This window comes from Ursus arctos, chromosome X, assembly GCF_023065955.2.
Source record: "Ursus arctos isolate Adak ecotype North America chromosome X, UrsArc2.0, whole genome shotgun sequence".
Lineage (NCBI taxonomy): Eukaryota > Metazoa > Chordata > Mammalia > Carnivora > Ursidae > Ursus > Ursus arctos.
Genome location: NC_079873.1, coordinates 39078664 through 39104051, shown reverse-complemented (window position 1 = coordinate 39104051; position 25388 = coordinate 39078664). Strand labels below are relative to the sequence as shown.

Genomic DNA, 25388 nt, shown 5'->3' with positions numbered 1-25388 from the left:
ATTGAAAACACCCTCACGTGCGCGCTGGAGCCATCTCTGAGACAAATGAGGCCACGAGAGAATCCCTGGGCAGTGTGGAGCTGGGTTCTTGGACCTCCGCGCGGACGCCGAGCCGCTCCTCCCCATGCGGGCGGGCCCCGGGCGAAGACCCGCATCCAGCGCAGTGGCCGCGTGGAGGGGCTGGAGGTCCAGCGTCTGTGTGCAGGTTGTCAGCTCGTGTGTCATCCGGCAGCGTCCGGACCTGAGCACGGGACCTTGCTGTGTGGATGATAAGTGCTAAAAGCGGCGTGCTCTGTGTGCAGCCAATGCTTGCGCCCCGGCCTGCACACTGGGGCCGCTCAGACCCCCACTCAACCAGACTGCAGCCGAGAAGGCCTCCCAACAGTGCTGGTCCTGCTACAGGTGCACCCTCACCCACCTCGTCCCCGCGCCCAGGTCTCCCGGCCCAGGAGCTGTAGTGCACACCTGATCCCCCCGCATCTGGACCCCTCGACCACCCACAGGATCCAGTTTCTCCCCAAGCCCACAGACTAGGGCTCAGATTCACCTCTGCCTGAAAACCCAATCAGAAGCACAGACCCACCTTTCCACTAACACGCGTGCGCTGCTCTCCAGGTGGGTCCTCAACTGCCCTCATTCCCACTTCCTTCCAGCCCAGGACCTCACAGGAGCACACCACATGGTGCACTTTGCATTGCCCCTTGCTCCCACACCCACCCCGGGGACCCGAATCCAGCACGTCCTAAAATCGAGGTGCCCTCGAGCGAGGCACCAGGGACGTGGGCCTCGTCACCCAATGCACAGGGATAAAGGCTCCACCAGGCTCTAGGCCGAACCGGTCCCTCTCACACAACCCTGAGACCCGCCTGTCATGTGCAGGCTCTGGAGCAATTGTGAGCTCAGAGCTGGGCTGCCCAGCATGCGGCTCCCCTTCCTCCCTGGGGCCCCACAAGCACTACCAGATCTTCAGCACCCCACACTCCATGAGAACTAACCTTCCAGGAGGAGAATCCGCAGCCCTCATATTTCTGATTTTTTGTTTGGGCAAATATGAATACAAATTTACTTAATGCATTCAAACCAACCATGGGGATCGTTTATCTAAACGAGAGCTGAGTGGCAAGAGAAAGCAATTCTGGGATTAACATCTGTTCCTGGATACTTCTCATGAGTTTCCTTGGTCTCACGTCTCTGTCTTGATGGACTCCTAGCCCTCCCTGATTTAAGCTCTTGATTGAGCTTTTAAAGGCAATTAGGTTCACAGTTGTTGATTCTTTTTTTTTTTTTTTGAAATCTAATTTTTTCAAAACAGGTGGATAAGTACATTCACTTAAAAAAAAAAAAAAAAGACAAGACCGGGGACAGTGGCTGACAGAAAAGGCAAGCATAACTTGTCCATAAGATACACAGGCAGCGCCCTCATTTGGTGACTGTTGGTGTGGCAAGCCCTGGAAGGATTCTCTTCCGAACAGGTGGCTTAGGGGCACTAGGCGCTCCTTGACACCTTCTTCACAGTCTTAGAGAGGGCCAAGCACTGGGGAAGCTGAGGCCAAGGCTCAGATTGTCTGCTTAGAATACAGGCAGAGGATACACACAGCCCTCTGTGTGGTCACACTTCCTGGTGGCTGCTTTTTTTTTTTTTTTCAGATTTTATTTATTTATTTGACAGAGAGAGTACAAACAGGGAGAGAGGCAGGGAGAGGGAGAAGCAAGCTCCCCGCTGAGCAGGGAGCCTGAAGTGGGGCTCGATCCCAGCACGCTGGGATCATGACCTGAGCTGAAGGCAGACGCTTTAACCGACTGAGCCACCCAGGTGCCCCGGCCTGGTGGCTGCTTGATCCGAGTTCTTCCTAGTCCCTGTCCTTCCCTGATGTTGCTCAGTTGGCACGCTGGGACTCTCCTGCCTTCGAAAATTTTTAAATAAAGTATTCCTGGCCCCTGTCAAATTAAGATGTTTTGGGGGTTTTTGTTTGTCTGGTTTTGCTAAATAGTTCTGAGTGTCCAATGACAACAGCTTATGCCTTGAGGAGTAAGAACCATGGCTTAGGGTTCCAGGAACAGGGATTTTCCCCATCAGAATATCTGCAGGCCTGGTGACTTATGAGAAGTAAATCCGTGTGTGTGTGTGTGTGTGTGTGTGTGTGTGTGTGTGTGTTAATGTAACCAGTGAATGTACAGAAGCATTGAGAGGACTGCAATTTTGCCATTTTCTTCTGAATAGTTGGCTAGATCTTATATTGGTTTAAGTATATACGCTTATATACATATATATAAACTTATAAATTTGCCCATCTTAACTGGAACTACCTATTTTTCATTTCTCCACTTCCATCTTTCTTGGCCCTCTTTCCCAGGCTCCAAAGATTAATCCAGAAGAATATCAGGAGACACTTCAGATGTCATGAGGCGGATACTTAGGACACAGTTTTCTGATACTGAATTAAGCAGAAAGCCCCTTAGCACTTTCATACTTTATCAGTTTCAAACTTCTATCTGTAATGATCTAAGGTACACCAGACCTGGAAGTGACTTGTCGAATCACTAAAGTAAAAGAGTAAAATAGTTTGGGTTAGATCTATGAAAATGATCGGTCTACTTACACACACACACACACTCACAAAAACTTTCTCTCTCTCAGTGTAACTTAATATAATCAGAGTAGTTTTCCCTGAAATTGACTAAGCCGTTGCTTGCTCAGTGATTAATAGGAACAGGGATATTTTAAAACCACAATGTTTATAGCTAAATAGCTTTATTCTGGAGTAGCTTCAGTTATTACTTGTTATAATGGAAGCAGTAAGTAAAGTCTCACTTTTAAGAGACTTTTGTTGTGTTTCTTAAGCTCGATATCAAAAATCACGATGTGATTCCTGCCTCTTGTTTTATTCAGAGACACTTTTTCAGAAATCTTGGGTCTATTCTGGCTTATGCTTTCTTGGGGACTGCCGTTTCCTGCTTCATTATCGGGTAAGTTACCCTCTGTCATTAATCAAGTTAACACACTTTCCAAAGACATGAGATCCATACGGGTCTGCAGAGTCCAGTGTTTTCCCCAACTATTTTGAGATACAATTGACACATTATGTGAGTTTCAAGTGGACAATGTGTTGATTTGAAATATTTATAAATTGCAAAATCATTGCCACCATAGTATTAGCTACCACCTTCATCCTGTCACATAGTTACCATTTCTTTCTTATGATGAGAATGTTTGAAACTCACTCTCTCAGCAAAATTCAAGTAGATCATTCAGTATCATTAGCAGTAATCATTATGATGTACCTCAGATGCCCAAACCTGTTACTCTTCTAACTGGAAGTTTGTATCCTTTGAGCAGCATCTCGCTATTTCCCACCACCCCCAACCGCTGACAAGCACCAGGGTCCAGGATTTCGATGTTTATGATGACGGCAGTTAAGGTCTCGGGCTACCTTGTGCAGCGTGGTAGCTGTTAGCCATGTGGAGCTATTTAAATTAAGATTCAGATAAATTAAAATGAAATAAAATTCACACCTAGTCCCCAGATCTTGGTTCCTGATAACATTCTCCAGTAAAAAGAACCAGGGCACCTTGCAGAAATGGCTGATTCTAGGGCTGGGGCAGCAAATACACAAGATAAGAACGGAGAATATCACAGTGCCAAGAAGTAAGGCAGTGCCCAGAAAACAAACAAAAGGACTTGGGGCATGTCCAAGAGACACAGAGCCAACCTGAAAGCTCCCCTAGGGCCAATGGGCAACGAATGACAAAATAAATAACATTGTACTGGACCCAAACTATAAAGTAAACATCTGAGTCTCTACCGATGTTAATAAATGATTGGATGAATAAATACAGGGCAGAAAAGTGTCCCATCTCCTGTGCAGAAGAATTCCAAATAATTTATGTCAACCCCCACCCCCTAGGAGAGGGAGCTTATGTCCCCTCCCGCTTTGATAGCAGGCTGTGCCTAGTGACTTCCTCCCACAGAGGACAACAGGGAAAATGGAGGAAGAAAGCGTAGCTTTACTGTGGGGAAAACCTGACAGATGCCACCTTGGCCAGATGATCAAGGTCAGCAGCGTAGTGGTAAATCACGCCGATACTCTGCACCCTCGACGTTTGTCATGAGAATGGCCCGTTTCCTCCCCAAAACACATTACCTTGGTATAATCATGAGAAAAAAAGGTCAGACAAGTCCCAACTGAGGCACATTGTACAAAATACCCGGCCAATATTCCTCAAAACTGCCAAGGTCATCAAAACCACACAAAATTGGAGAGGTCACCCCAGCCAAGAGGAGACTAAAGAAACGTGATGACTAAGTGTCATGTGGGATCCTGGATGAGATTCTGGAACAGAAAAGGGACATAAGGCAAAAGCTTAAGGAAATCGGAGCAAAGTATGGACCTTAGTTACTGTTTAAAAAACTAGCTGGAGAGCTGGAAGGGCCTTTTGTGTCGCCAAAATAGGAGGGGCTTGGACTTCGTCCTTTAAGAGAGACAAGCCACCGAAGAGAGACAGGTTAGGTGACTGGTATCGGTGGCAAGATGGGAAAAGGTTGCCAGCGAGAAGCCCAGCGCCCAAGTCTGTTTGTGGTCGAAGGAAATGGAGAGGCAGGTGTTGTTTCAGGAAATGTCTGAAAGGAAGGGGAAAGAAGCCTTCGACGGGCAACAAAAGGCAAATCACATCTGCCTCACAGAGTTACTGGGAATCAAAATTGAACTGTTTAAGTGTCTGGAACAGTGCCCGGCCCACACTAGGGAAGCATTAAGTTATAGCTATGTATTCTCCAAAGGACTCCATTCTGGAAATAGTTCCTGAGCTCCTAGCTTCGTCTGTTGTTCTAGGCACCCGGCATACAAAGGTGAGCCATGGCGTGGTCCTTACCAGCAAGAATATTGTTACTAGAGTGTTGTTAACTGTAGGGTGCAGTGAATCTATTCTGTGCTTATAGTTATTCCCCTAGCCCCTGTAGCTGCCACCACACACACACACACGCACGCACACACACACACACACACACACACACACACCCTTAGTGACATGTACTAGGCCTTTCAACACTCCTCACTCCTCCCATTTTATAAGCTCTCCTGTACGAAATGTGCTCCAGCCAAGTGGAAATATTTAACTTGGGAGGCTATCTTGGACCATGTCACATCCTGCATGGCGCGAGAAGGGCCGCCACTGGCCTGCCTTAACCCCTGCAGAGAATGAGAGGCCAGATATGTCGATGGGTACACTGAGACTTTACTAGGATTTTTACAGAGTTTTGCTCCTTTTCCCTTTTTTTTTTTTTTTTTGAAATCATTCTTGGCCGAGAAGGTTGGTCACTCGGACCTTCGCGGCCTGCCCGTATTTGTTTTTCTCTCTAGCTCGTCCAGCACGCGCTCACTTCCACGGCTTTAAGCACACTGCCTTAGAATCCTGTCAGTTTGCTACGAGCCATCGATTACACACTGTGAAGCGTTCTTTCCCTTCCCTTCCTCGATTACCCAGCTGCTTCAGATGCCTTAAAGTTGTTGCTGATCGAGGCCTGTGCTTGGTAGTCGTCAGTAAGCGCGACTTGAAGAAATGGAGTGGCGTTCAGAGGTTTCAGCAGGGTGACGTTAACTGTAAACCAGGACGTGGTGCCCAGACCCGATTTGCACGTGTTCCTGCTAAGTGGCCCAGCACAGCAGCTGCCCAGGGTTTCCACCAGTCACCCTGGAAGCACAGTACTGTAGGCTGCTCTGCTCGCATATTGGCCAGGTTTTCGTTTTCTCCTCTGACACAGTCCACCTTCCCTCCTTACAGAAACCTCATGTACGGTGTGGCGAGGCTCATGAGGACCGTGGGACAGCTCTCCGATAAATTCTACTACACGGACTGCCTCTTTTTTGGAGCCATCATCTCTGCCACTGACCCAGGTATTTTGCCTATTAGGCTTTGTCATCACAACATCCCATGAGCTCCATCTTAAAACGTTCAGAGCAACCCTCAGCTTGGGCTGCAGTAGGGAGACTGTCGAGTCAGCGTGGAATGCTGACGGAAGAGTTCAGGAAGTGGTCTCATAGAGTTAGGTGGCTTTTCGAAGAAAGGTGTGCATTTCCCTTTTGTTGTTGTTGTTATTATTGTTATTAAGATTTTATTTCCTTGGGGGGGCTGGCATGCACGTGTGTACGTGTGTGCGTGAGCAGGGGAGGGGCAGAGGCAGAGGGAGAAGCAGGCGCCCCGCTGAGCAGGGAGCCTGATGCGGGGCTCGATCCCAGGACCCCGAGATCATGACCTGAGCCGAAGGCAGATGCTTGACTGGGTCACCCAGGCACCCCCTTATTGTTTTTGTGTTGTGCTAAAAAATACATAACAAATTTTACCATCTTCATCATTTTTAAGTGTGTACAGTTTGGCAGTGTCAAGTCTGTTCACACTGTCGTGCAACCAACCTCCAGAACATTTTCATTTTGCAAAACCGAAACTCTGTACACATTAAATGATAACTCCTGCATTTGCATCTCCCTCCAGTCCCCAGCAAGCACCGTTCTTCCTGTCTCTGTGAGTGTGACTACCCTAGCTACTTTGCAGAAGGTGAAATCATGCCGTGCTTGTGTTTTTATGTGTGGCTTATTTCACTCTGCATAATGTCTTCACGGTTCATCTGTGTGGTAGCACGTGTCAGAGATTCCTTCCTTTTCAACACTGAGTCATATTCCCCTATGCGTTTACGCCACATTCTGTTTACGCATCCATCCACAATGGACACTTGCATTGCTTCTGCCTGTATTTCCCTTTTGTCTTTCATTTTAGAATGTCTAATATAGCCATAATTTTTACACTTAGACGGTCTTCTTCCTCGGTGTTGTGCTTTCACTTCATTTAGGAAATCACATTTCATTTAAATAAGACCTTTTCTTAGTGGAAAGGCACGCGGTACCTGCAGTGAATGTACTGTCCTTGTAAACTCCTTTTTTGCTCAGTATTCCTGCGTGACAATACACTGTGACCTGATTCCTATTCATAAATCTCTTACCTTGTACTTTTCGAGTGTTAGTCGAACCACCTCTTTAAAGTGGAATTATTATATGCCCACCCCGCTCTGCAACTCAAGAAGAAACAAACAAAAAGACCTCCCTTTTCCAAGTTGGAACCTATAATTAAATCATTATTTATTATTATTTCCTCTGATGTCAACCATTGAGAGGACATTGTAGGCAAAGAACTTATGGAGAAAGAGATGGTCCTGTCCCAGTAGTGGAGGTGGAAAGGCCAACATTTATGATGCCCTCTAACATTCTGGACAGGAATGATTTTACAGATACTAAGATTCTCCCCACCACACAACTGTACCACGCCACGTGGGTGTCCTCTAGATCAGTGAGATGACAGAAATGTTCTGTGTTCTATGCCCAGTCCAGTGTGGTAGCCAGTAGCCACATGTGGCTTCCCCTCGAAATGAGGGGTAGTTCAACTGAAGTACTGACTTTAAAATTTTATTTTATGTTAAGTAACTTAAATTTAAATAGCTACATGTGCCTAGTAGCTATCATATTGGATAGTACAGCCTAGCCAGTTGTCTGGTTCTGAAAACTGCCGCTGTTCCAAAAACCATTGACCTCTCTTACCGCCATAATTTATTCCAAACACTAAGTGAATCGAGATCAAAGACTCGGCTGGTTGAAGCACCCTGGTTTTTGAAAAAGAGTGTGGGATGTGGAGTTGCAGGCCAGAGTTTGAGTCCTCGACCTGCCAGTCGCTGACCAGGGGGCCTGGGTACACTTTCTTTCCTCTGTGGCAGTTTCTCAGACATGAAATAGGAATAGGGTTACCTATTTCCCAGGGCTATCATGAACATTAAATGAACTAACACATGTAAAGCACTGGCCACAGAATGTGCTGATCATGTTGGTCTTTATCCACGTCTGGTCCGGCAGAGATTTCTTTGGTTTCCCCATTTGTTTTAATGATCTCTCCTTTTGGTTTTGCTAGTCAGGTTTTTTTAAGTTTATTTATTTATTTTTTTAGTAATCTCTACACTCAGTGTGGGGCTCAAACTCATGACCCCAAGATCAAGAGTTACATGCTCTTCTGACTGAGCTGGCCAGGCACCCCCCCCATTTTTTTTTTTAAGATTTATTTATTTGAGAGAGAGAGAGAGAGAAAGACCACTCGGGGCGGGGTGGGGAAGGGTCAGAAGGAGAGAGAGAATCCTGAAGCAGACTCCCTGCCGAGTGCGGAGCTCGACACAGGACTCGATCCCAGGATCCTGAGATCATGGACCTGAGCGAAAATCAAGAACCAGACATTAACCAACTGAGCCATCCAGGCACCCCACCACCCCATGTTTTTTTAAAAATAAATAACAGGTCATCACTTAATTCAAACATGTTTCTAAAGAGCACTCAAGGGGCGTCTGGGTGGCACAGCGGTTAAGCGTCTGCCTTCGGCTCAGGGTGTGATCCCGGCATTCCCGTAAGACCAAACTGACTTGTGAGATCGAGCCCCACACCAGGCTCCTCCGCTGGGAGCCTGCTTCTTCCTCTTCCACTCCCCCTGTTTGTGTTCCCTCTCTCGCTGGCTGTCTCTATCTCTGTCAAATAAAGAAATAAAATCTTTAAAAAAAAATAAAGAGCACTCAAAAAATAGTTTTATTATTTTCATACTACAATGTCTGTGACTATCTCCAAATACGTGTCTATTGAGAAAAAGATTCAGTGTAAGTCTAAGAAAGGTGTTTAGTCTCTCTGAAAATATATTACTAACTATACTCACCTGTAACTTTTTAAAAAAAGATTTATTTGAGAGAGAGAGAAATGTAGAGGGGCAGAGGGAGAGGGAGAGAATCTCAAGGAGACTCCCCACAGAGCATGGAGCCCAATATGGGGCTCGATCTCACAACTCTGAGATCACAACCTGAGCTGAAACCAAGAGTCAAATGCTTAACCGACTGAGCCACCCCGGTGTCCCCTCATCTGTAACTTTATCACTAACTTCCTACTCTAGTACCAGCAATAAGCAAAAGGAGGTTAGTGTAATATAAAGTTCACTGATATTGTTTTCTGACCTATTAGTGTTGCTTCATTTAATTGATGGAAAGGCTTGTTTATTCAGATTATCTTCCTAATTGTTTACTTCCCTTTAGTGTGTCCATGCTGTGGTAGAAATTAATGAAGGCATCACCATGACGCACCGTTGTTGTTTGGCCTGTGAAGATTGGCACAGTACGGGTTTTATATGAATGAAAGTTCTAGAAAATTGGAAGTTTAAACTTATTAAACACCAGGACATTAGCTGCTTTTTAATGGAAATCTTTTTGAAATGTAGACTGTTTTTAAAATTAAATTAAATTATTAATTTAAATTAAATTAATTTAATTTAATAAAGTAAATTAAAAGTCTTTTACCAGCTTCCTAAAAATCTGTTGTTTGAAAACTTGGGCCATAAAAGAGATAAAAACTTAAGTGCAGAGTTAGGAGGGACCGTAAGACCAAACTGACTTCTTGTGCCTGGTGCATCAAACCAAAATTCCAGTATCGGGATATGTGGTGGTCTTGACAGATACGACGAATCCGAGTCCTTGTCCCTGATTACATCATATTTGGCTCGAGACACCAGTCTTCCGGTCTTCCCCTGGAAGGGGGCACCCTATGTGCGGGGTGGTGGAGGCGGCTCTGTGACCCGCAGTCATCTCCCTTCTGTGGTTATGTGTCAAGGGTGCCACGTGGACTGTTACTTTAGACGGACCCACACAGTTCAGCCAAGGACAATGTACGTTTCCCCCCAGAGCGCGTCTCTAGCAGCTACCAGAGAAAATGAGTTGCTCTTCCTTCCCGCACACCATTATGAAGCGATTCCTCTCATTTTAATTCTGTCACTTCGACGCCCCTCGGGCCACTCAGGCCTACTCACAGGCTTCAGAATCGTGATCGGTCCGGTCGGAGAGTAATTCTCTAGTCGCATCTCCCGGGCTGCTCATTCTCTGGCTTATGCTTTGAGACTCAGTTCCAGTATGCCACCTGCCCACACGCTCTGCCCTCACTCCTCAGCCACCCGCTCCCGCAGCTCCGGAGTCAAGTCTGTGCTGTGCCTAACCGTACTTGCCACTTGGTACTGAGTGCTCGCAGGTGCTGAGTGCTCTTTCCTACACAGCTGAAGTGTTCCAGCGAAGTTCGTTCGTTGAATGAGCAAATTCAGGTTCTTGAATTTTCCTTCTTCCTACATCTGCCGTTTAATTTTTCCCCACTACTTTTTAGATGCCTGTACCCAAGGTCTTCGGTTAGTTAATTGTCATTTCTTAGGCCGTGTCCAGTTAGAGGCAGCCCTGGTGACCCTGCTCTCTGTGATTTCAAGGGTCCCACTGTGGGGGGGGGTAGTCTGTGTACTCTCCCCCATGCGCCCCTCCTGAGCCAGCCAGTCTGTCACCGCTGTTTTATAAAGTGATGGGCAGGGAGAATGAGAAATTGAAAATCAGAGCAGCCAAATTCAGACGGGGGCCATGGAGGTGTTCGTTGTTAGTACTATGAACTATGCAAGCCTCTCTTGTCATGGTATGCGAGCTAGCTGCACGTTGTCGTTTTGTTTTACTACTGTGAACTGTAGTGTTTCAGGAAAACGGTGCTTAAAGTCAAAAGGGCTCTGGAAAACCATGGCGCTCAACACCCCCCCCCCCCCCCCGCTTCACTAAATCTTTGGACTTGGCCGTGTGCTAAGTTCTCATAACCCTTTGGTGGCTGTGTGGGATGGCTTCTGTTTTCCCCTCCAGATTTACTCACCACCCTTCTCCGCCCTCCTTTGGGCGCCAGGAGGCTGATTTGTATGGAAGATTTCACAGGTTCTTTTGCCTTCTGGTTTCCCATTAGATTTGTCCATAGGGGAGTACCCGTGGGAGACTGGAAGGAGGGTAGAGATGTGGGCTCCTTCGGGCTGGCTGTGTCCCTTGATCAGAGGACACAGATCCCATCAGGTGACCGTCTCTACACGGCTCCTGGTTCAGGCAGTCACACCTTCTCTGGACCCTCTGGGCCTAGGGATAGTATAGGAGAGTCCCTGTTTTCAGCAGCATATCCTGTCCTCTCTCTTGTGGTTTTCCCATACTCTTCCCACGTTTCTATAAACACTCCCTTCATTAAGTACTTCTCAAGTTGCTCAGTTTGAGGGTGTTATCTCTTTCCTGCCAGGATCCTGACTGATAAAGTCCTGGGCCCCAGGTCTCCTGGGCTGCCAGCCCTGTGCTCTGTTCATTGAGATTAGCCTCCACCAGTCGTGAGTCCCCGAGTGACTGATGTGACCAGAGGCCTCCGGTGCCAACCCCCAGGGGACATGTCATATGAGTAATGAATAAAACTTCGCTTGGGTTCAACCACTGAGATTTTAGGAGTTCTGATGCTGCAGCAGAAAGCAGCCCATCAGACAGGGCCTGTTTTTTTTTTATCTCTGAATTAGGGGAAATGATAGTACTACCCACTTAGGGATGAGGACTAAATGAGATTGTAAAATGTTTATCATAGTGCCTGCTTCATGCTTAGTCCTTATTAATCGTTGCTGTTGTTATTAGCATTGTTAGTTTTTCTTCAACATTGGGTTAAAACAAGATAATTCTTTAAGATTTTATTTATTTATTTGAGAGAGAGAGCATGCATGAGCGGGGGAGGGGCAGAGGGAGAAGGAGAGAGACAAGCAGACTCCCCACTGAGCTGGGAGCCCAACAAGGGGCTCAATCCCAGGACCCTCAAGATTATGACCTGAGCCAAAGTCAGATACCTAACCGACTAAGCCACCCAGGTGCCCCCAAACAAGATAATTCTTATGTCACATGATAATAAACTGCTAGAATAAAGGTTTTATATTAGTCCGGGTTCTTTGGAGAAACAGAATAAATAGATGTGTGTGTGTGTGTGTGTGTGTGTGTGGACACAGAGAAAGTAAGAAAAGAGATTGAGTGATTATAACCAATTGGGTCATGTAATTATTATGGAGGCTGAGAAGTCCCAAGATCTGCTCTTCAAAGGCCTGAAAACCAGGAAAGCCAATGGTGTAGTTCCAGTCTGGGTCAAGGACAGGAGGGGACCATTGTCCCAGCTGAAAGACGGGCAGCAAGAGCAAATCCTTCCTTACTCTGCCTTCAACTGATCAGATGAGTCCCACCAACATTGGGGACGGCGATCTGCTTTACTCAGTCGTCTGATTCGAATGTTAATCTCATCCAAAACCTCACAGACAAGCCCAGAATAATGTTTAACCAAATATCTGAGGCCCCCCCGCCTAGTCAAGTTGACAGATAAAATTCACCCCCACAGGTTTTCTGGAAGGAGCCACAGATACTGTTCATGTAACAAATAATTCACAGAATAAGAATTTTGTAGCCAAATCCCTAAGGTTTTTTCCTGTTGTGTTACTTGATAAAGTGTACTTAAGGATGGATGAAAGAGACTGACCTTGTGCCTTGTGTTAGGAAGATGACATGTCCTCCAGGAACTGTAGCTTCTGGCAACGCCCCCCCCCCATAGTGATTTGAGCACGTGGATGTATAATTACCTGGAGCAGCCTCATGATAGAGTCGACATCTTTCCTATCCAGATTGTTCTTTGCTTACTCTCAGTAAGTAAATTAAAGTTTCTGGAAGGAAAGCATGAGGGGGACAATGTAGTTTTGGAATCTTCCTTAACCCCTGACAGAAATGGAGGAAGCAGGACAGCAAAAGAAAAAACACAGAGCTACCGCTAGCTGACTGAGTACCCATGAATCCCCAAATGTCTGCTGGGGTCCAGCCACCAGCAGCGGTGAGACTCAGGGGTGGGAACAGCAGCTGTGCAGGAGGAAATAGAAGGGGAGAAGAGGAGGCCGCTGATCCTTTTGACTGCCAGGGAACTTCCCCCAGGTATTCACCCTCAAAAGGACACGTATTGGATAACAACAGTTGAAACTGGGAGGTACTTTACAGGCTGCAATCTGTGGGTGACAGCGAGGACACTGGAGGAGGTGCAAGCCTGCCAAAGTGACCCAAGCCCTCAGGGGTCAAAAAAAAAAAATCTCTCTGGAAGGACGGAGCCACTCCCTAAAAATGAACCGCTAAGGACCACAGACCCTGCGTGACAGGGCATTAAAGGAGAAAGCAAGCTCAGATACCAATGGAGGAAGAGACCAAAGGAGGAAGATTTCATGAGTATTGAGGGGGTGGCTACACTCTGAGACCACATTTTCGGTACTTCAGCATAAAACCAGCAGAGGGAGCCCTAGAGCCATGAAAGGAGGAAAGCTAGTCTGGGCCTTCCCCCTCCCCACCTCACTTAGAATGAGCAGCAGAAGTGATTGAGATAGGACTTCATGCAAGACTATTGCAAGAAAAAATGAAGATAGCCCCTCTGAATAATAAAGTTGCAGATAAATAATATCAGCAAAATAGGCTACCAAAGCAGAATATTACTACTATTCCAATTGAAGGTAAAGGAAATTCAGGGGGCGCCTGGGTGGCTCAGTTGGTTGAGCATCAGACTCTTGGTTTCCGCCTGGGTCGTGATCTTGGGGGTCGTGGGATCGAGCCCCGCATCAGGCTCTGCATTCAGTGCGGAGTCCGCTTGTCCCTCTCCCTCTGCTCTTCACCCCACCTCACTTGCTTGCGCACTCTCTGTCTCAAATAAAATCTTTTTAAAAAGATTCAGAAAATGATAGAAGTTATGAAAGAACTGTATACATTGGGATTGGAAAATTCAGAACTGAGAGGAGTAAACGATAGGCATTGTGGAAAGAGTTGACAGAAAGGAACAGACAAGGAACCCAAGCAGTAAACAAGATGTAAAAAAAAAAAAAAACTATTTCAAAAAATAAATTTAAAAATGGACAAAACCAAGCAGTAGTGTGAGGGAGTATACATGAGGTGATCAAACTGTAGGGAAATGCAAGAAAACGATTACTGTAAAATCAGGTTGGTGTTTACATTTGGGTGAAAGAAGGGGCTTGAAATTAGCCCAGATAGGTGGGCTTCCAAGGGGGCTGGCAAAATCCCATACCCTGAACTTGGTGATGGCTACAAGAGGGGTTGGCTTGTAAGAACTCACAAAGGTAAATATTTGGTTTTGTTTTATAATTGTGTCCATTAGTAATGCCTTTGGTTGCAAATAGCAGAACAACACGAGCCTTAAGCAAATAGCTGTCTATCTTAGCTAATGGCCCTCAGCTGGTACCATGGCTTCTGCTACAATCAGGTGTCCGGGCACAATGCCTTTCTAGGGCACTGCCCTCGTGTTTCAGATACACATTTGTTGCCCAGTGGAGGCGAGATGACGATGCTTCATCCAGCCTCTCCATGCTCCTCCGGGCAGGAAGAGGTGATACACACTGCAGGGGAAGTTGGGGAGGCGAGTTTTTAGTTTTTAAAGTCCTTATGATGGAAACGAACAAAGCAGGAGGTAGTTGGGTGTGAGTGTGGAGAGGAGCCTGCCTGCCTGTGTGTATCTAGGACAGTGGTTCTTTACCGGGGGGTGATTTTGCCCCCGGGAGACATTTGGCAATGTCTGGAGACATTTTTCCTTGTCCCAATTGATGGGGAGTGTGCAGTGCTACTGGTATCTAGTGGGTAGAGGCCAAGAATGCCGTGAAATGTCCTACAAGGCACAGGAAAGCCGCCCACAACAAAGAATCATCATCTGGCCCAACATGTCAGTAGTACCGAAGTTGAGAAACTCCAAAAGGCTTTCAGGGAGAACGTAAGGGCCAAACTAACTTAATCATTTAATAAAAATAGTAATACATTATTTGTCTTTTTTTAAGGATTTATTTATTTAAGAGACAGAGAGGGTAAGAGAGAACGAGTGGGGGAAGGGGCAGAGGGAAAGAATATCCAAGCAGACTCCCTGCTGAGGGCAGAGCCCAATGTGGGGCTCAATCTCACGACCCATGAGATCAGGACCTGAGCCAGAACCAAGAGTCGAATGCTCAACTGACTGAGCCACCCAGGTGCTCCCATTATTTGTCTTTTTTACTTTCATTATTTTATGAGTGTACAGTGGAGTAGAGTTTTCCAGAGGCTGTATAGCATGTGATATTGACTATCTGTTGGTCAAATGCAGAAAGAGATAAGGGAACCATCTGTCTTCCATTAATCTAGACATTAAAGAGATTTGACAAACTGTAAAACAAATGGCTCTCTTCTCAGTAATTTTTTTGTTTTGGAAAATATAATTATTTTTCATTAACAATATGTATGTTAAGGGACTCCTGGGTGGCTCAGTTGGTTAAGCATCTGCCTTCGGCTCAGGTCTTGATATCGGGGTCCTGGGATCCCGTGGGGAGTCTGCGTCTCCCTCTGCCCCTCCCCCCACTCATGCTCTCCTGTGCTCTCTCTCTCTCTCAAATAAATAAATAAATAAAATCTTTTTGAAAATAAGTACATTAACTTATGATGGGGTTTATTCCTAGTTTTAAATGCATAAATATTTAAATTTTTGTTTTATTTAATACCGTAAATATCAATAACTATTTCCCACAAAAAGTAAAGCTCTTTAGGGGCCTCAGTAGTTTTTAAGAGTATAAAGGAGTCCTGAGACCAAAAGTTTAAGAGCTGCTCATCTGGAGAATAGCTGATTTTTCAATGTCTAAGAACTGTGAAGACTATGAGAAGTGGAATTATGTCTGTTCTGTCATAAAAGAAGACTTTCATTATTTCACAGACCTTTGTTAAAGCCTTGTCTGCGCCCTGACCCTATTCTGGGTTCTGGGAACACAGTGGTCAGTGGGTAAAGGGTTTCTGCCTTCGAAGAGATTTCAGTCTACCAGCGGAGCCAAATCACATTCACTGTGATTATTTTTTAAGGTTCCGTAACAGAGGTCTTTTCAAAATGTGATGGGATTGCAGTGGAAAGCACAGGGTTGCGGTGGGATGTTCTTAGAACCGAGACTCCTATCAGACCTCATTCAAATCAGGAAGACTGTCATTTTCATTTCGTTTGTCTCCCAAACCACTCTGCCCCGCCAAAAGTAGGAATCACCTCTCTACGTTTGTCACCAGTGGCTTAAGCTGAAACTAATCGATACGCTTCTTGCCCATCTTTAGTGACTGTACTGGCAATATTTAACGAATTGCACGCAGACGTGGACCTTTACGCACTTCTGTTTGGAGAAAGTGTCCTAAATGACGCTGTTGCCATTGTCCTGTCCTCGTAAGTAACAGTATTTCTGCGCGGGGAAGGGAGCCTCTGGCTTCTGGAATGCTCTGGGCTCAATTCAGAGGCTTATCTTAAAAGTGTTGAAGATTGAGCTGGGTGTTTTTCTAAATGAGTTTAATCAGCTCTGTTGATAAAGTTATGTTGCTTTGTGCACTTGGCAGCGCTGGGAATGCTGATGCCGGCATAACACGATGGCCGCGGGTTAAAGGCATACAGCACGGGGAGTGCTGGGCTGAGTGTAGATACCTACGTTTGCTGACCCTTTTAGGTGCCATGGTGTAAAGGCAGCATGCTCTGTTTTAACTCTCTCTTCTTTTTAAACCCCAGGTCTATTGTTGCCTACCAGCCAGCGGGGCTGAACACGCATGCCTTTGATGCTGCTGCCTTTTTTAAATCAGTGGGCATTTTTCTAGGAATATTTAGTGGCTCTTTTACCATGGGAGCCGTGACGGGCGTTGTGACTGCTCTAATATCCTTTCTGTGGTTTCTCCCCCTGCCTGGGTAGGATGGTGTGCTAGGACACTTGGAAGAACAAGGTCTCGGTTCTTCCTCTCAGAAATGATTTTTTTTTTCCAGAAATGAATGTTAAATCGATGCTTCCACTGGGGCTGGGGGGGGGGGGCTCCTGAAATGTATCCCTTTGGTGAAACATGACAGTCGAGTTTGTACCTAGCTAAGAGTTTGAGAAAATGTTTGGGAGTGTGACTCTAGCCTTAGCGCTGTCCCCACCTTTGCATTCTCTCCCTCCGGCAAACCAGTTGGAGATGGGAGTTTGGTGGGGACATTGGTTTTGGAGGGAGGGAAAGAGCCAGGAGGAGGCTGGGGAGCAGGAGGCCAGAAGGGAGCAGGCTGGGAAGCACTTGAGCCTCAAGCCTGCCCTCTGCTGTTGTGGGTCACTCGGGCTACCATGGCCGTAACTACCTGGGGCCAGCAGTGGGAATTACTGCAAGGTGGCCTTCCTTAAGTGAAGGATTGTATCATATTTAGTTAAAAAGCCAACCAACCAACATAAAAGCGAAGAGTGGGATGAGCAGGGCACCCTTTGACAGGTGTGCGGAGTCCTTCATCATATGTTCTTTCAGTGGCATTCAGATCCCTGCCATCCAGTACAACGCAATAGGAGCCACAGACGGCAGCCACGTCCTCTCAGCCTGCAACCAGTATACAAATGATCACTGAGATGTTGTACATGCAATTTCTAGAATAAATCTTTGCAATGTGGCACGTATTTTGCTCTTCCAGCATCTCTCAATTCGGACTAGCCCCATTTCAAGTGTTCAGTAAACACACGTGGCTAGTAGCTACCATATTGGACAGCACGGATCTAGGTGATTTCTTCACAGAGGCCCTTGTGGTGCCCTGGGGACTTGCCCTGCTTGGTGAAAGCACTCATGCGATGGTTCCATGCTGGCCCACTGTGGAAGGGCGGCGTTACAAGGGAACTCTCATGCGTTCATGAGGCACCAGCTGTGGACGCAGTTCATGGCAGCCCACAGAGGTCAGAGTCTCACCGGCCTAGTCTCCCTCCCCAGGCCTGGCTGAGGTACCCCCAGCACTGCTAGAACTAACCTGCCAGTCACCCCTCAGGCCAAGACCGTGCCCCTCAGAGCCATGGGCATTGCAAGGAGCACAGAAAACCTATTTCCGGTTGCTTTAGAAAGCTCCATTTTGAGGTAAAATTCACCCACTTGATGTGTACAAGTAAATGGGTTTGGGTATGTTACATTATTATGTTTTTAAATTGTGATAAAATACACATAACACAATTTGCCACTTTAAGCATTTTAAGTGTACAATTCAGTGGCACTAAGTACATCCACATTGTTTGTGTAACTGTCCCCACCATCTGTTTCCAGATCTTTCTCATCATCCCACACAGAAACAATATCCCCCTTTCTCCTCTCTCCCAGCCCTTGGGAACCTCTTTTCTACTCGAAAACTTGGTTTCTATTACTTTAAAAACCGAGCAGCAGCTTTGGGGCCCCCAAAAGCAGAGTTGAAGGAGAAGGATAGCCCTTAGAGAAGGGGGTCCTGGGCTCACCAAGTGTGGTTCTTGGGGGCGCCAATAACTTGTTCCCGGAGCCAAGTTCCTTGACAGGGGCCCACGTGACCAAGTTTACCAAGCTGCACTGCTTCCCCCTACTGGAGACGGCACTCTTCTTCCTGATGTCCTGGAGCACCTTCCTTCTGGCGGAAGCCTGTGGGTTCACAGGTGGGTTTTCCCTACCCTTGGGCTACCCTTCCTCTCCCTGTAGCGAGGGCTGTGCGAGCTGGAGGGGAGCTCGCGGAGCCGCTGCATGGGGTTGATTCACCGCTCACAGAACGTCCATACGGAGGACTGCTGAGCAAGGCTGGTGTTCTGCTTTAGGAATAATTTTGTTTCCCAGAGCCACACATTTTTAAAGGATGAAATTTATTGTTTCAAGCTCAGTTGTCTCCGAGTACTCACTCCTCCCAACTGCAAGTAGATGTTTAGCTGCAAAGTTACTGAGTCTACCTCTTAATTGTGCCCTCCATCCCCTAGATGGCTGCTGCTTTCAAAACAGTAACAGACAGCAGATAAAATCTGTCCGCTTGTGAGGGTAACTTTGTCTCTACTCAGATGAACGTGAGCACAGTCTGTCTTTGTTTCCTCTCTGGTCTATTTAATCATTGTTTTTCAATACTGTGTTTTTATGATGTCAATTTCATGTATTATTGGTATGAGTAACCTTGTGGTTTTAGTTCTTTGCATTCTCTCATCAAAAAAAAAAAATCACTGAATTTTCCCACTAGAAGATTTAAGTACAATCGCTATACATAATCCAGGTAGTTGGGAAGCCCTTTTATCCCCTTTTCAAAATACTGCAACATATCTTTATATGCAGCATTATAAAATACCCCACTTCTTTAAAACTTGGCAATTATCTGTAAATGTTGTAGGTATGGTCTGGGTGCGTCAATTGTCTTGCACAACAAAATGGTTGCCATTAATCAGAAATCAAGGTAACCAAGGCTTGGATAAATGACACAGTACCCTGGATCCATTTTGTCTGAAGCCCTGGACCATGCAAAAATAGAAAGCATTTGCTTGCAATTAAATTCATTGCTTCTAAGAACAAAAAGGAACATGACAAAAGGGTATGATGAGCCCTCATGGCCTCTCTTTTTTTTTTTCTTAAGATTCATTTATTATTTGAGAGAGAGTAGGGGTATAGAGAGAGAGAGAGAGACTCTCAAGCAGACTCCCCGCCGAATGTGGAGCCTGACACAGGGCTCGATCCCATGACCCCAAGATCATGACCTGAGCTGAAATCAAGAGCCGGACGCTTAACTGACGGAGCCACCCAGGTGCCCCACAGCCTCTTTGAAAGAATGAATGCTAAATGCCAGATTCAGCAGGAGTTTAGAGGAGAGGAGAAAATGCCCTTAAAACTGGAGCAAGAAGGGAAGTCAGGGACCTTGGCTTTGAAGGAGGGCAGTCAGAAGAAGGAAAGGTGGGGGCGGGGGAGTTTTCAGCAATAGGAAACTTTCCAAACTATTCAGGAAGTTAGATATGTTGGGCTTGCCTACCTTTAGTTTTTGTTTCAGCGGGGGATTTTTTTCCTGCTTCTTTTTTTCCCCATTGATTTTTTTTTTCTTTCTTTCTTTTTTTTTTTAATCTCTCACCAGGCGTTGTGGCTGTCCTTTTCTGTGGAATCACACAGGCTCATTACACCTACAACAATCTGTCGGTGGAATCAAGAAGTCGAACGAAGCAGGTGAGAGTGAGCTCTGGGTCCTCACGAGTCACCTGTGAATACAAGGGAGGAGACCCACAGGGTTTACGGCTTCCTTTTCCCGTCCCGTGCAGCTCTTTGAGGTGTTGCACTTCCTGGCAGAGAACTTCATCTTCTCCTACATGGGCCTGGCGCTGTTTACCTTCCAGAAACACGTCTTCAGCCCCGTTTTCATCATTGGAGCTTTTGTATCCTTTTTTGGTTCTACTGTTTTCTCTGTGGACAGGTGACCACTGCTGGGGAAGCTATAATAAGAAGAATTTCTGTTTTGGGTGGGTGACTGAGCCAGTGCTAGTTGGTGGTGTTTTTGTGATGAGAAAAAGAAGGCTGCCGCGGTTCGTGAAGCTAAATGTATTTGATCTAAGGATTAGCATTGATCTAAGGTTGTCCTCTCTACATGTTCTGTGTAAGATGGTTTTTCTGTTGCACTGGTGTTTGGCAGGTGGTAGCTTGTTTTGTAAAGCACCCTGCTTTTTATTTATTTATTTATTTTTAAAGATTTTATTTCTTTATTTGTTTGAGAGAAAGAAAGAGCACGCGTGTGCATATGCCTGCAGGGGGAGGGGCAGAGGGGGAGGAAGAGGGACAAGCAGACTCTGCGCTGAGCACGGAGCCCAGCATGGACCCTATCCTGGGGCCCCAAGACCATGACCTAAGCTGAAATCAAGAGTCAGATGCTCAACCGACTGAGCCACCCGGCTGCCCCGTAAAGCACCCTTCTTAGCAGATCTAGAAGTTGGCAACTGTGTCAGTCCCAGAATCATTTATATAGCATTGCTGCATGAATGCCAATCCAGGAGGTTCCCGATTTGGAAGACCTGAAGGTTCTTTTACTCTTGTTCTTGACTGCACACTGGTGCAGGCAGCCCTTCTCACGCTGCCCAGGGAAGCCTGTAGGCAATGAACACACTTTCACTGGAGCGTCCCTGCTGTGATAGATCACCGTGGAAAAGACTCCTTTTTTTTTTTTTCCAAAAAAAGAGAGGAGGAAAAGACAAAATGGAAAAATACTTGGTTCCCTGACTTCCCTGACTTAGCTCCATTGTGAGCGCAGCTTTTGGAAGAGAGACACAGTTTTAGGGATTGGCTTCTCTCAAGAGAGGAAGGATGTGAATGCCCAGCAGTGGATCGACAGCTCAGAGTTTTGCTCGCTTGGCCTCAGATCCTGTTGTTTTCATTGACGTGAACTTCTCTGGGGCTTGGAACGGTAGCCGTCCAGCTCAGCCTGGATTTCACAATACTGAGCCGACGTCCCCTGTTGCTGGGCATTTACTCTTGCCTTTTCTGAGGCCTCATGGGTAACCTAAAAAAAAAAAGTAGTGTTTTTCTCTTCTGGGCTTTTCATTTATCGGACAGGACTAGGGGACACTCACCAAGCAGCTCCATAGTGACCTTGGCCCATTGCCATGTGGGGGACCTTCCGGTTAGAGTGTTATCTGCTTCACCTGGGGCTGTTTTTCTTAGATTTACACACTCTCCAGACTAACAGCTAAAACTCTGGGGGATCAGCATTCTCGTTCTCGATTCAGAAAGACCTTGCTTGTCCCCTGGATTTGTATTCCTAGCACAGCATCCCGGGAGAGCTAGTGAGAGCGCAGCAGCCCTTGTTTACGGAGGAGGGCCTTGCTGGGGTGGCAGGGGGACAGCGGCCAGCCGGGCCCCCTGGGAATCCCGAAGGCCGCTTACCACTTGAGGTCCTTTGCATGGCTTCTGGGATAGAATGTGCTTTCTAAGCACTACCTGTTTCCTTCTGTTCAAAACAAAACAACACAACCCAGAACCAAAGGGGGAAGAAAAAAACCCAGCTCAAAGCAGAAAAAACAGTCAGTCCTTTAGCCTGGAGAAGGCAGAAGACAGTTCCGCCCTCGCTTCTGCCCGAAACAGCTGCAGCTGAAGCGGAAGCTCCCTGTCCCCACGGCTCCCACGGCGGTTTCCTTCTGTGACCAGGGCAGCGTGCACCTCTCCGCTGGGCCCTGTTCTAAACTCAGCAAGTGACGAATGACCCGTTTCCCTGAATTCTTCGCTTTCCACAGCAGAGCTCCCCTTCCACACTCCCCCGTTTCCATGTGTCACATTTGAGCCACTTGGGTCGAAAAGTCTCCCCCTCACATTGAGTCTTGTGAGGGATAGGAATGCTTCTTCAGTGGCCCAAGTACTTGAAGTTTCCGCACCAAGTTTCTCACTCATAGCATCTTCCCGGTCCTTTTGGGCCCCTACTGTTTACTGCCTGCTGAAGCTTATGAGCTCTTACCCAGGAAACTGGCTCTTTCCTGCTTGACCTGGACATTAGGCGTTTGTTCCTCATGTGACTTTCCTTCTCATGGAGCCCAAGCTACTATTTGCTCCTCTCAGTGCACCCCCCCAACCCCTGCCGTGGTACCTGAGCTTATTTCTGGACTCATTTTTAGAGAAATGGGAGACTTGGTCCACACCAGCTTAATTAAATCAAGAAGTTATAACAGGGGCGCCTGGGTGGTTCAGTCGGTGAAACGTCTGCCTTCGGCTCAGGTCATGATCCCGGGATCCTGGGATCAAGCCCAGCATTGGCCTCCTCACTCAGTGGGGGGCCTGCTTCTCCCTCTGCCTCTGCCTCTCCCCCTGCTTGTGCTCTTGCTCTCGTGCTCTCTCTCTCAATAAATAAATAAACTCTTTTAAAAAAAGAAGTTACAACAGCACATTTAACAGGTTAGGAATTACCTCTGGTGGGAGCCAGGAGGTTGGGAAAGTTGTCTGGCTGAATCCCCGCTTGTTGCTGAGACTTGTTTCCAGGGAGACTGGACAGACTGGCTGCCTTGTGCAACCATCCTAATCTTCGTGCAGTTATCTCCTGCTCATGAGGTGTCACAGCATCCCTAAAATTCTCTGCTCCACCAGAGGCTGTGGGAAGGTGCCGTTCTAGAAACCTCTTGGGTCCTTAACCTCCACCCGGTGGCCAGGTCGCCATCTTCCTGGGCAGAGCCGCGCACATCTACCCACTCTCCTTCTTCCTCAACTTGGGCAGAAGGCATAAGATTGGCTGGAACTTTCAACACATGATGATGTTTTCAGGTAAAAAACCATACATGTAAAGAGAATGAGTTTTATTCGGCAGGAATGTTGGCATGATTAAAATATAATCGATAAGTTTCATAAAGCGACAGAAGTTCAAAGTCCCGGTTCTTTTGCATCCCCTGCAGTGCTGAGTAGACTGATGTACATGTTAGAGTTAATATTGATTTTGCAAACCGTACTATCAAATGCGAACATTCTCCCCTAAAATATCCACATCTTCATTTTTATCTCTACCACCCGTGTGGACCCGGAGCTATATAAGTATTTAAAGTGCTTGATTGTTTCCTGGTAGATGTTCATAACCCTTAATCTTCCAGGAGGGCTCCAGACCTAAAATTAGAAGGGAGGTAGGTCTTTAATGAGAAAGAACACAGGCCAGGTCACTCGGTACCTCCCAGCTGCAGTATCCACTCTTGTAAAATAATGAAATTGAGCTAATTAGTTGACGTTCCTCCTAGCTCCAGCTTTCTCCGAAGCATTAAAACAAAACAAAACAAAACCCAAAAAACCACTTGCATAAACAAGATGAGCCCCAAACAGGAAGTTAACAGCAGTGATAGTTCTGCTTGATGTATACTGTCTCCCAGATGCCCCCCTCTCCTGTAAAGCTGAGAAATGTGCAGAAGCCACCGAGGGGACCAAGGACAGTAAAATATGCGGAGGTAAAGGAAGGAGAGAGCCACTGGCATGAGTTCACGGCACAGTAAAGCATCAGGCATTATAGACGAGCCCCACGTTAGAGCGTCTTTGCGGAGCAGAGGGAGGAGATGGTGGGGCAGAAGGCCACAGTGATCCTTCAAGGTACCTCTGGCCTCTGCAGGGGTGGGGAGGGGCTGTGCAAAAGGCAAAGTTAGTAGCCGCCCTTGACTGCGACATCGTCGTTCTCCGGGGCCTCAGGGCCTTCCTGAGCTCTCACCACCAGGCCCTGCGCAGCGGAAGCGCTTGCTCTGTGTAGTACTTGCTTAAGTCTGCACTGAGATAGGCAGCCCGCCACAGCAAGTGCCTTTCACTCGGACGCACGTTCATGGGGCATCCGCTTTTATAAGCCACAGTTCTGGGTTCTGGAGGAGACCAAGACGGCCTCCTTGCAAAGAGCTAGCTTCCTGTGGAGAGAGGGTGGCGCATTGCACATGAAAGGTGTGGAATCACGGTGGAGAAGAGGCGGGCCTAGGGCCATCTTTACCAAGGGGGAAGCCTTCTACCTGGGCTTGCCAGAAATGGGTGTCACGAGGCAGCAGGTTGGACAAGCAGGAAAGCATTACCAGGCGTGGCTTTTTCCAGGAAGGGCAGCAGTGTGGTTTCACTGTAAGACACGGTGGCTAGTGCAGAAGGAGGGTAAGGTGGGACGGGAAAATTGCATCTAGGCTGCTCCACTGTTGGGAGTCTGGACCACAGAGAAGCCCCAGTACTGTGCCAAAGAGTTTAGGCTTGACCCAGGAGCAGCTGGGCAGCTTTAGAAGTTTCTGAGGAGGGCATGCCGAGATCCTCCTTCCATATCAAGAAAGTGCTCCTGGAAAAGAGCAACACCAGCTGGAGACAGCTCAGTCACCTGGATGAACTTGATGTATGTTCATTATTTCCTGCACTAAAAGACTGAGAAGTACACGGAGCTGTTTAAAGATATCTCCTGTAAAAACTATTTCCTGCCGGGGGCAATCTCACCATCGAAAGGAACTCAGTTCTTCAAAGTGATGAAAAACCCAAGGCTTCTCTTTCATATCGCTTACAGCGTTTACCTCATAAAATAAAGACGAATGTAGCGCGCATTGTCTCTCTCTGACCCCCGAGTTTTCTTCTTTGAGACAACATCCCTTTAGAGGCTGAAATATTGATTGTCGACAAAGCTGGCCGTTGAGCCATCTAGACGTGCATAAGCATCTCCGTAGCACAGATTAATAGAAAACATTAACTTTGTTTTTTCATGTCACTTTTTGGAATCATTCTGTAGTGAATTGTGAAGTTCTCAGATGAGTGAATTTGCAAAATTATCTGGAAAGGTAGGAAACCATACAGATAGAGTGGGTATAACTTTTCATTCTCTCATACGATATACACAGTTGACCCCCCCCCCCCCGGTGAACAGGAATTTATACGAGGTATCTATTAAAGACCATGGATTTGCTATAAAACAAATGATGAGCATGCTTTGGAGAAGGAACAAAAGAGCTTACAAAGGCAAACCTTAAAATATGTGTGCTTAATCTTTTTTTTAAATCAAACAACATTTTATTAAATGTAACATAAATAAAATCTAATGCAAGATCAAAACATGAGAACTCACATAAAAGAAGAACAAATATTTGTGAATATATTAAGAAATATTCACAATTGGGGTGCCTGGGTGGAATTTTTTACACTGAAAATCTCAGTTGAATATACTCATAAATTTTCACATACTGGAGAATATTTCTTATTGACAGCCTACATTAACATATCTCCTCTTTCTTAAATACTTCCCAAT

The 25388-nt window shown here is 46.5% G+C and overlaps 1 protein-coding gene across 3 annotated transcripts in view; it reads left to right on the top strand.

Annotated features, from left to right (window-relative positions):
* The window catches only part of SLC9A7 (solute carrier family 9 member A7), a 132532-nt gene that overhangs the window by 65628 nt on the left and 41516 nt on the right, over positions 1-25388 (top strand). For all 3 annotated transcript variants that reach the window (XM_057311071.1, XM_026513463.4, XM_026513465.4), the window contains exons 4-11: positions 2891-2967; positions 5779-5891; positions 16007-16112; positions 16446-16587; positions 18225-18330; positions 19770-19858; positions 19951-20064; positions 22813-22924. In XM_057311071.1, coding sequence (XP_057167054.1) covers positions 2891-2967; positions 5779-5891; positions 16007-16112; positions 16446-16587; positions 18225-18330; positions 19770-19858; positions 19951-20064; positions 22813-22924 — 859 coding nt within the window. The remainder of the gene's footprint in view (positions 1-2890; positions 2968-5778; positions 5892-16006; positions 16113-16445; positions 16588-18224; positions 18331-19769; positions 19859-19950; positions 20065-22812; positions 22925-25388) is intronic.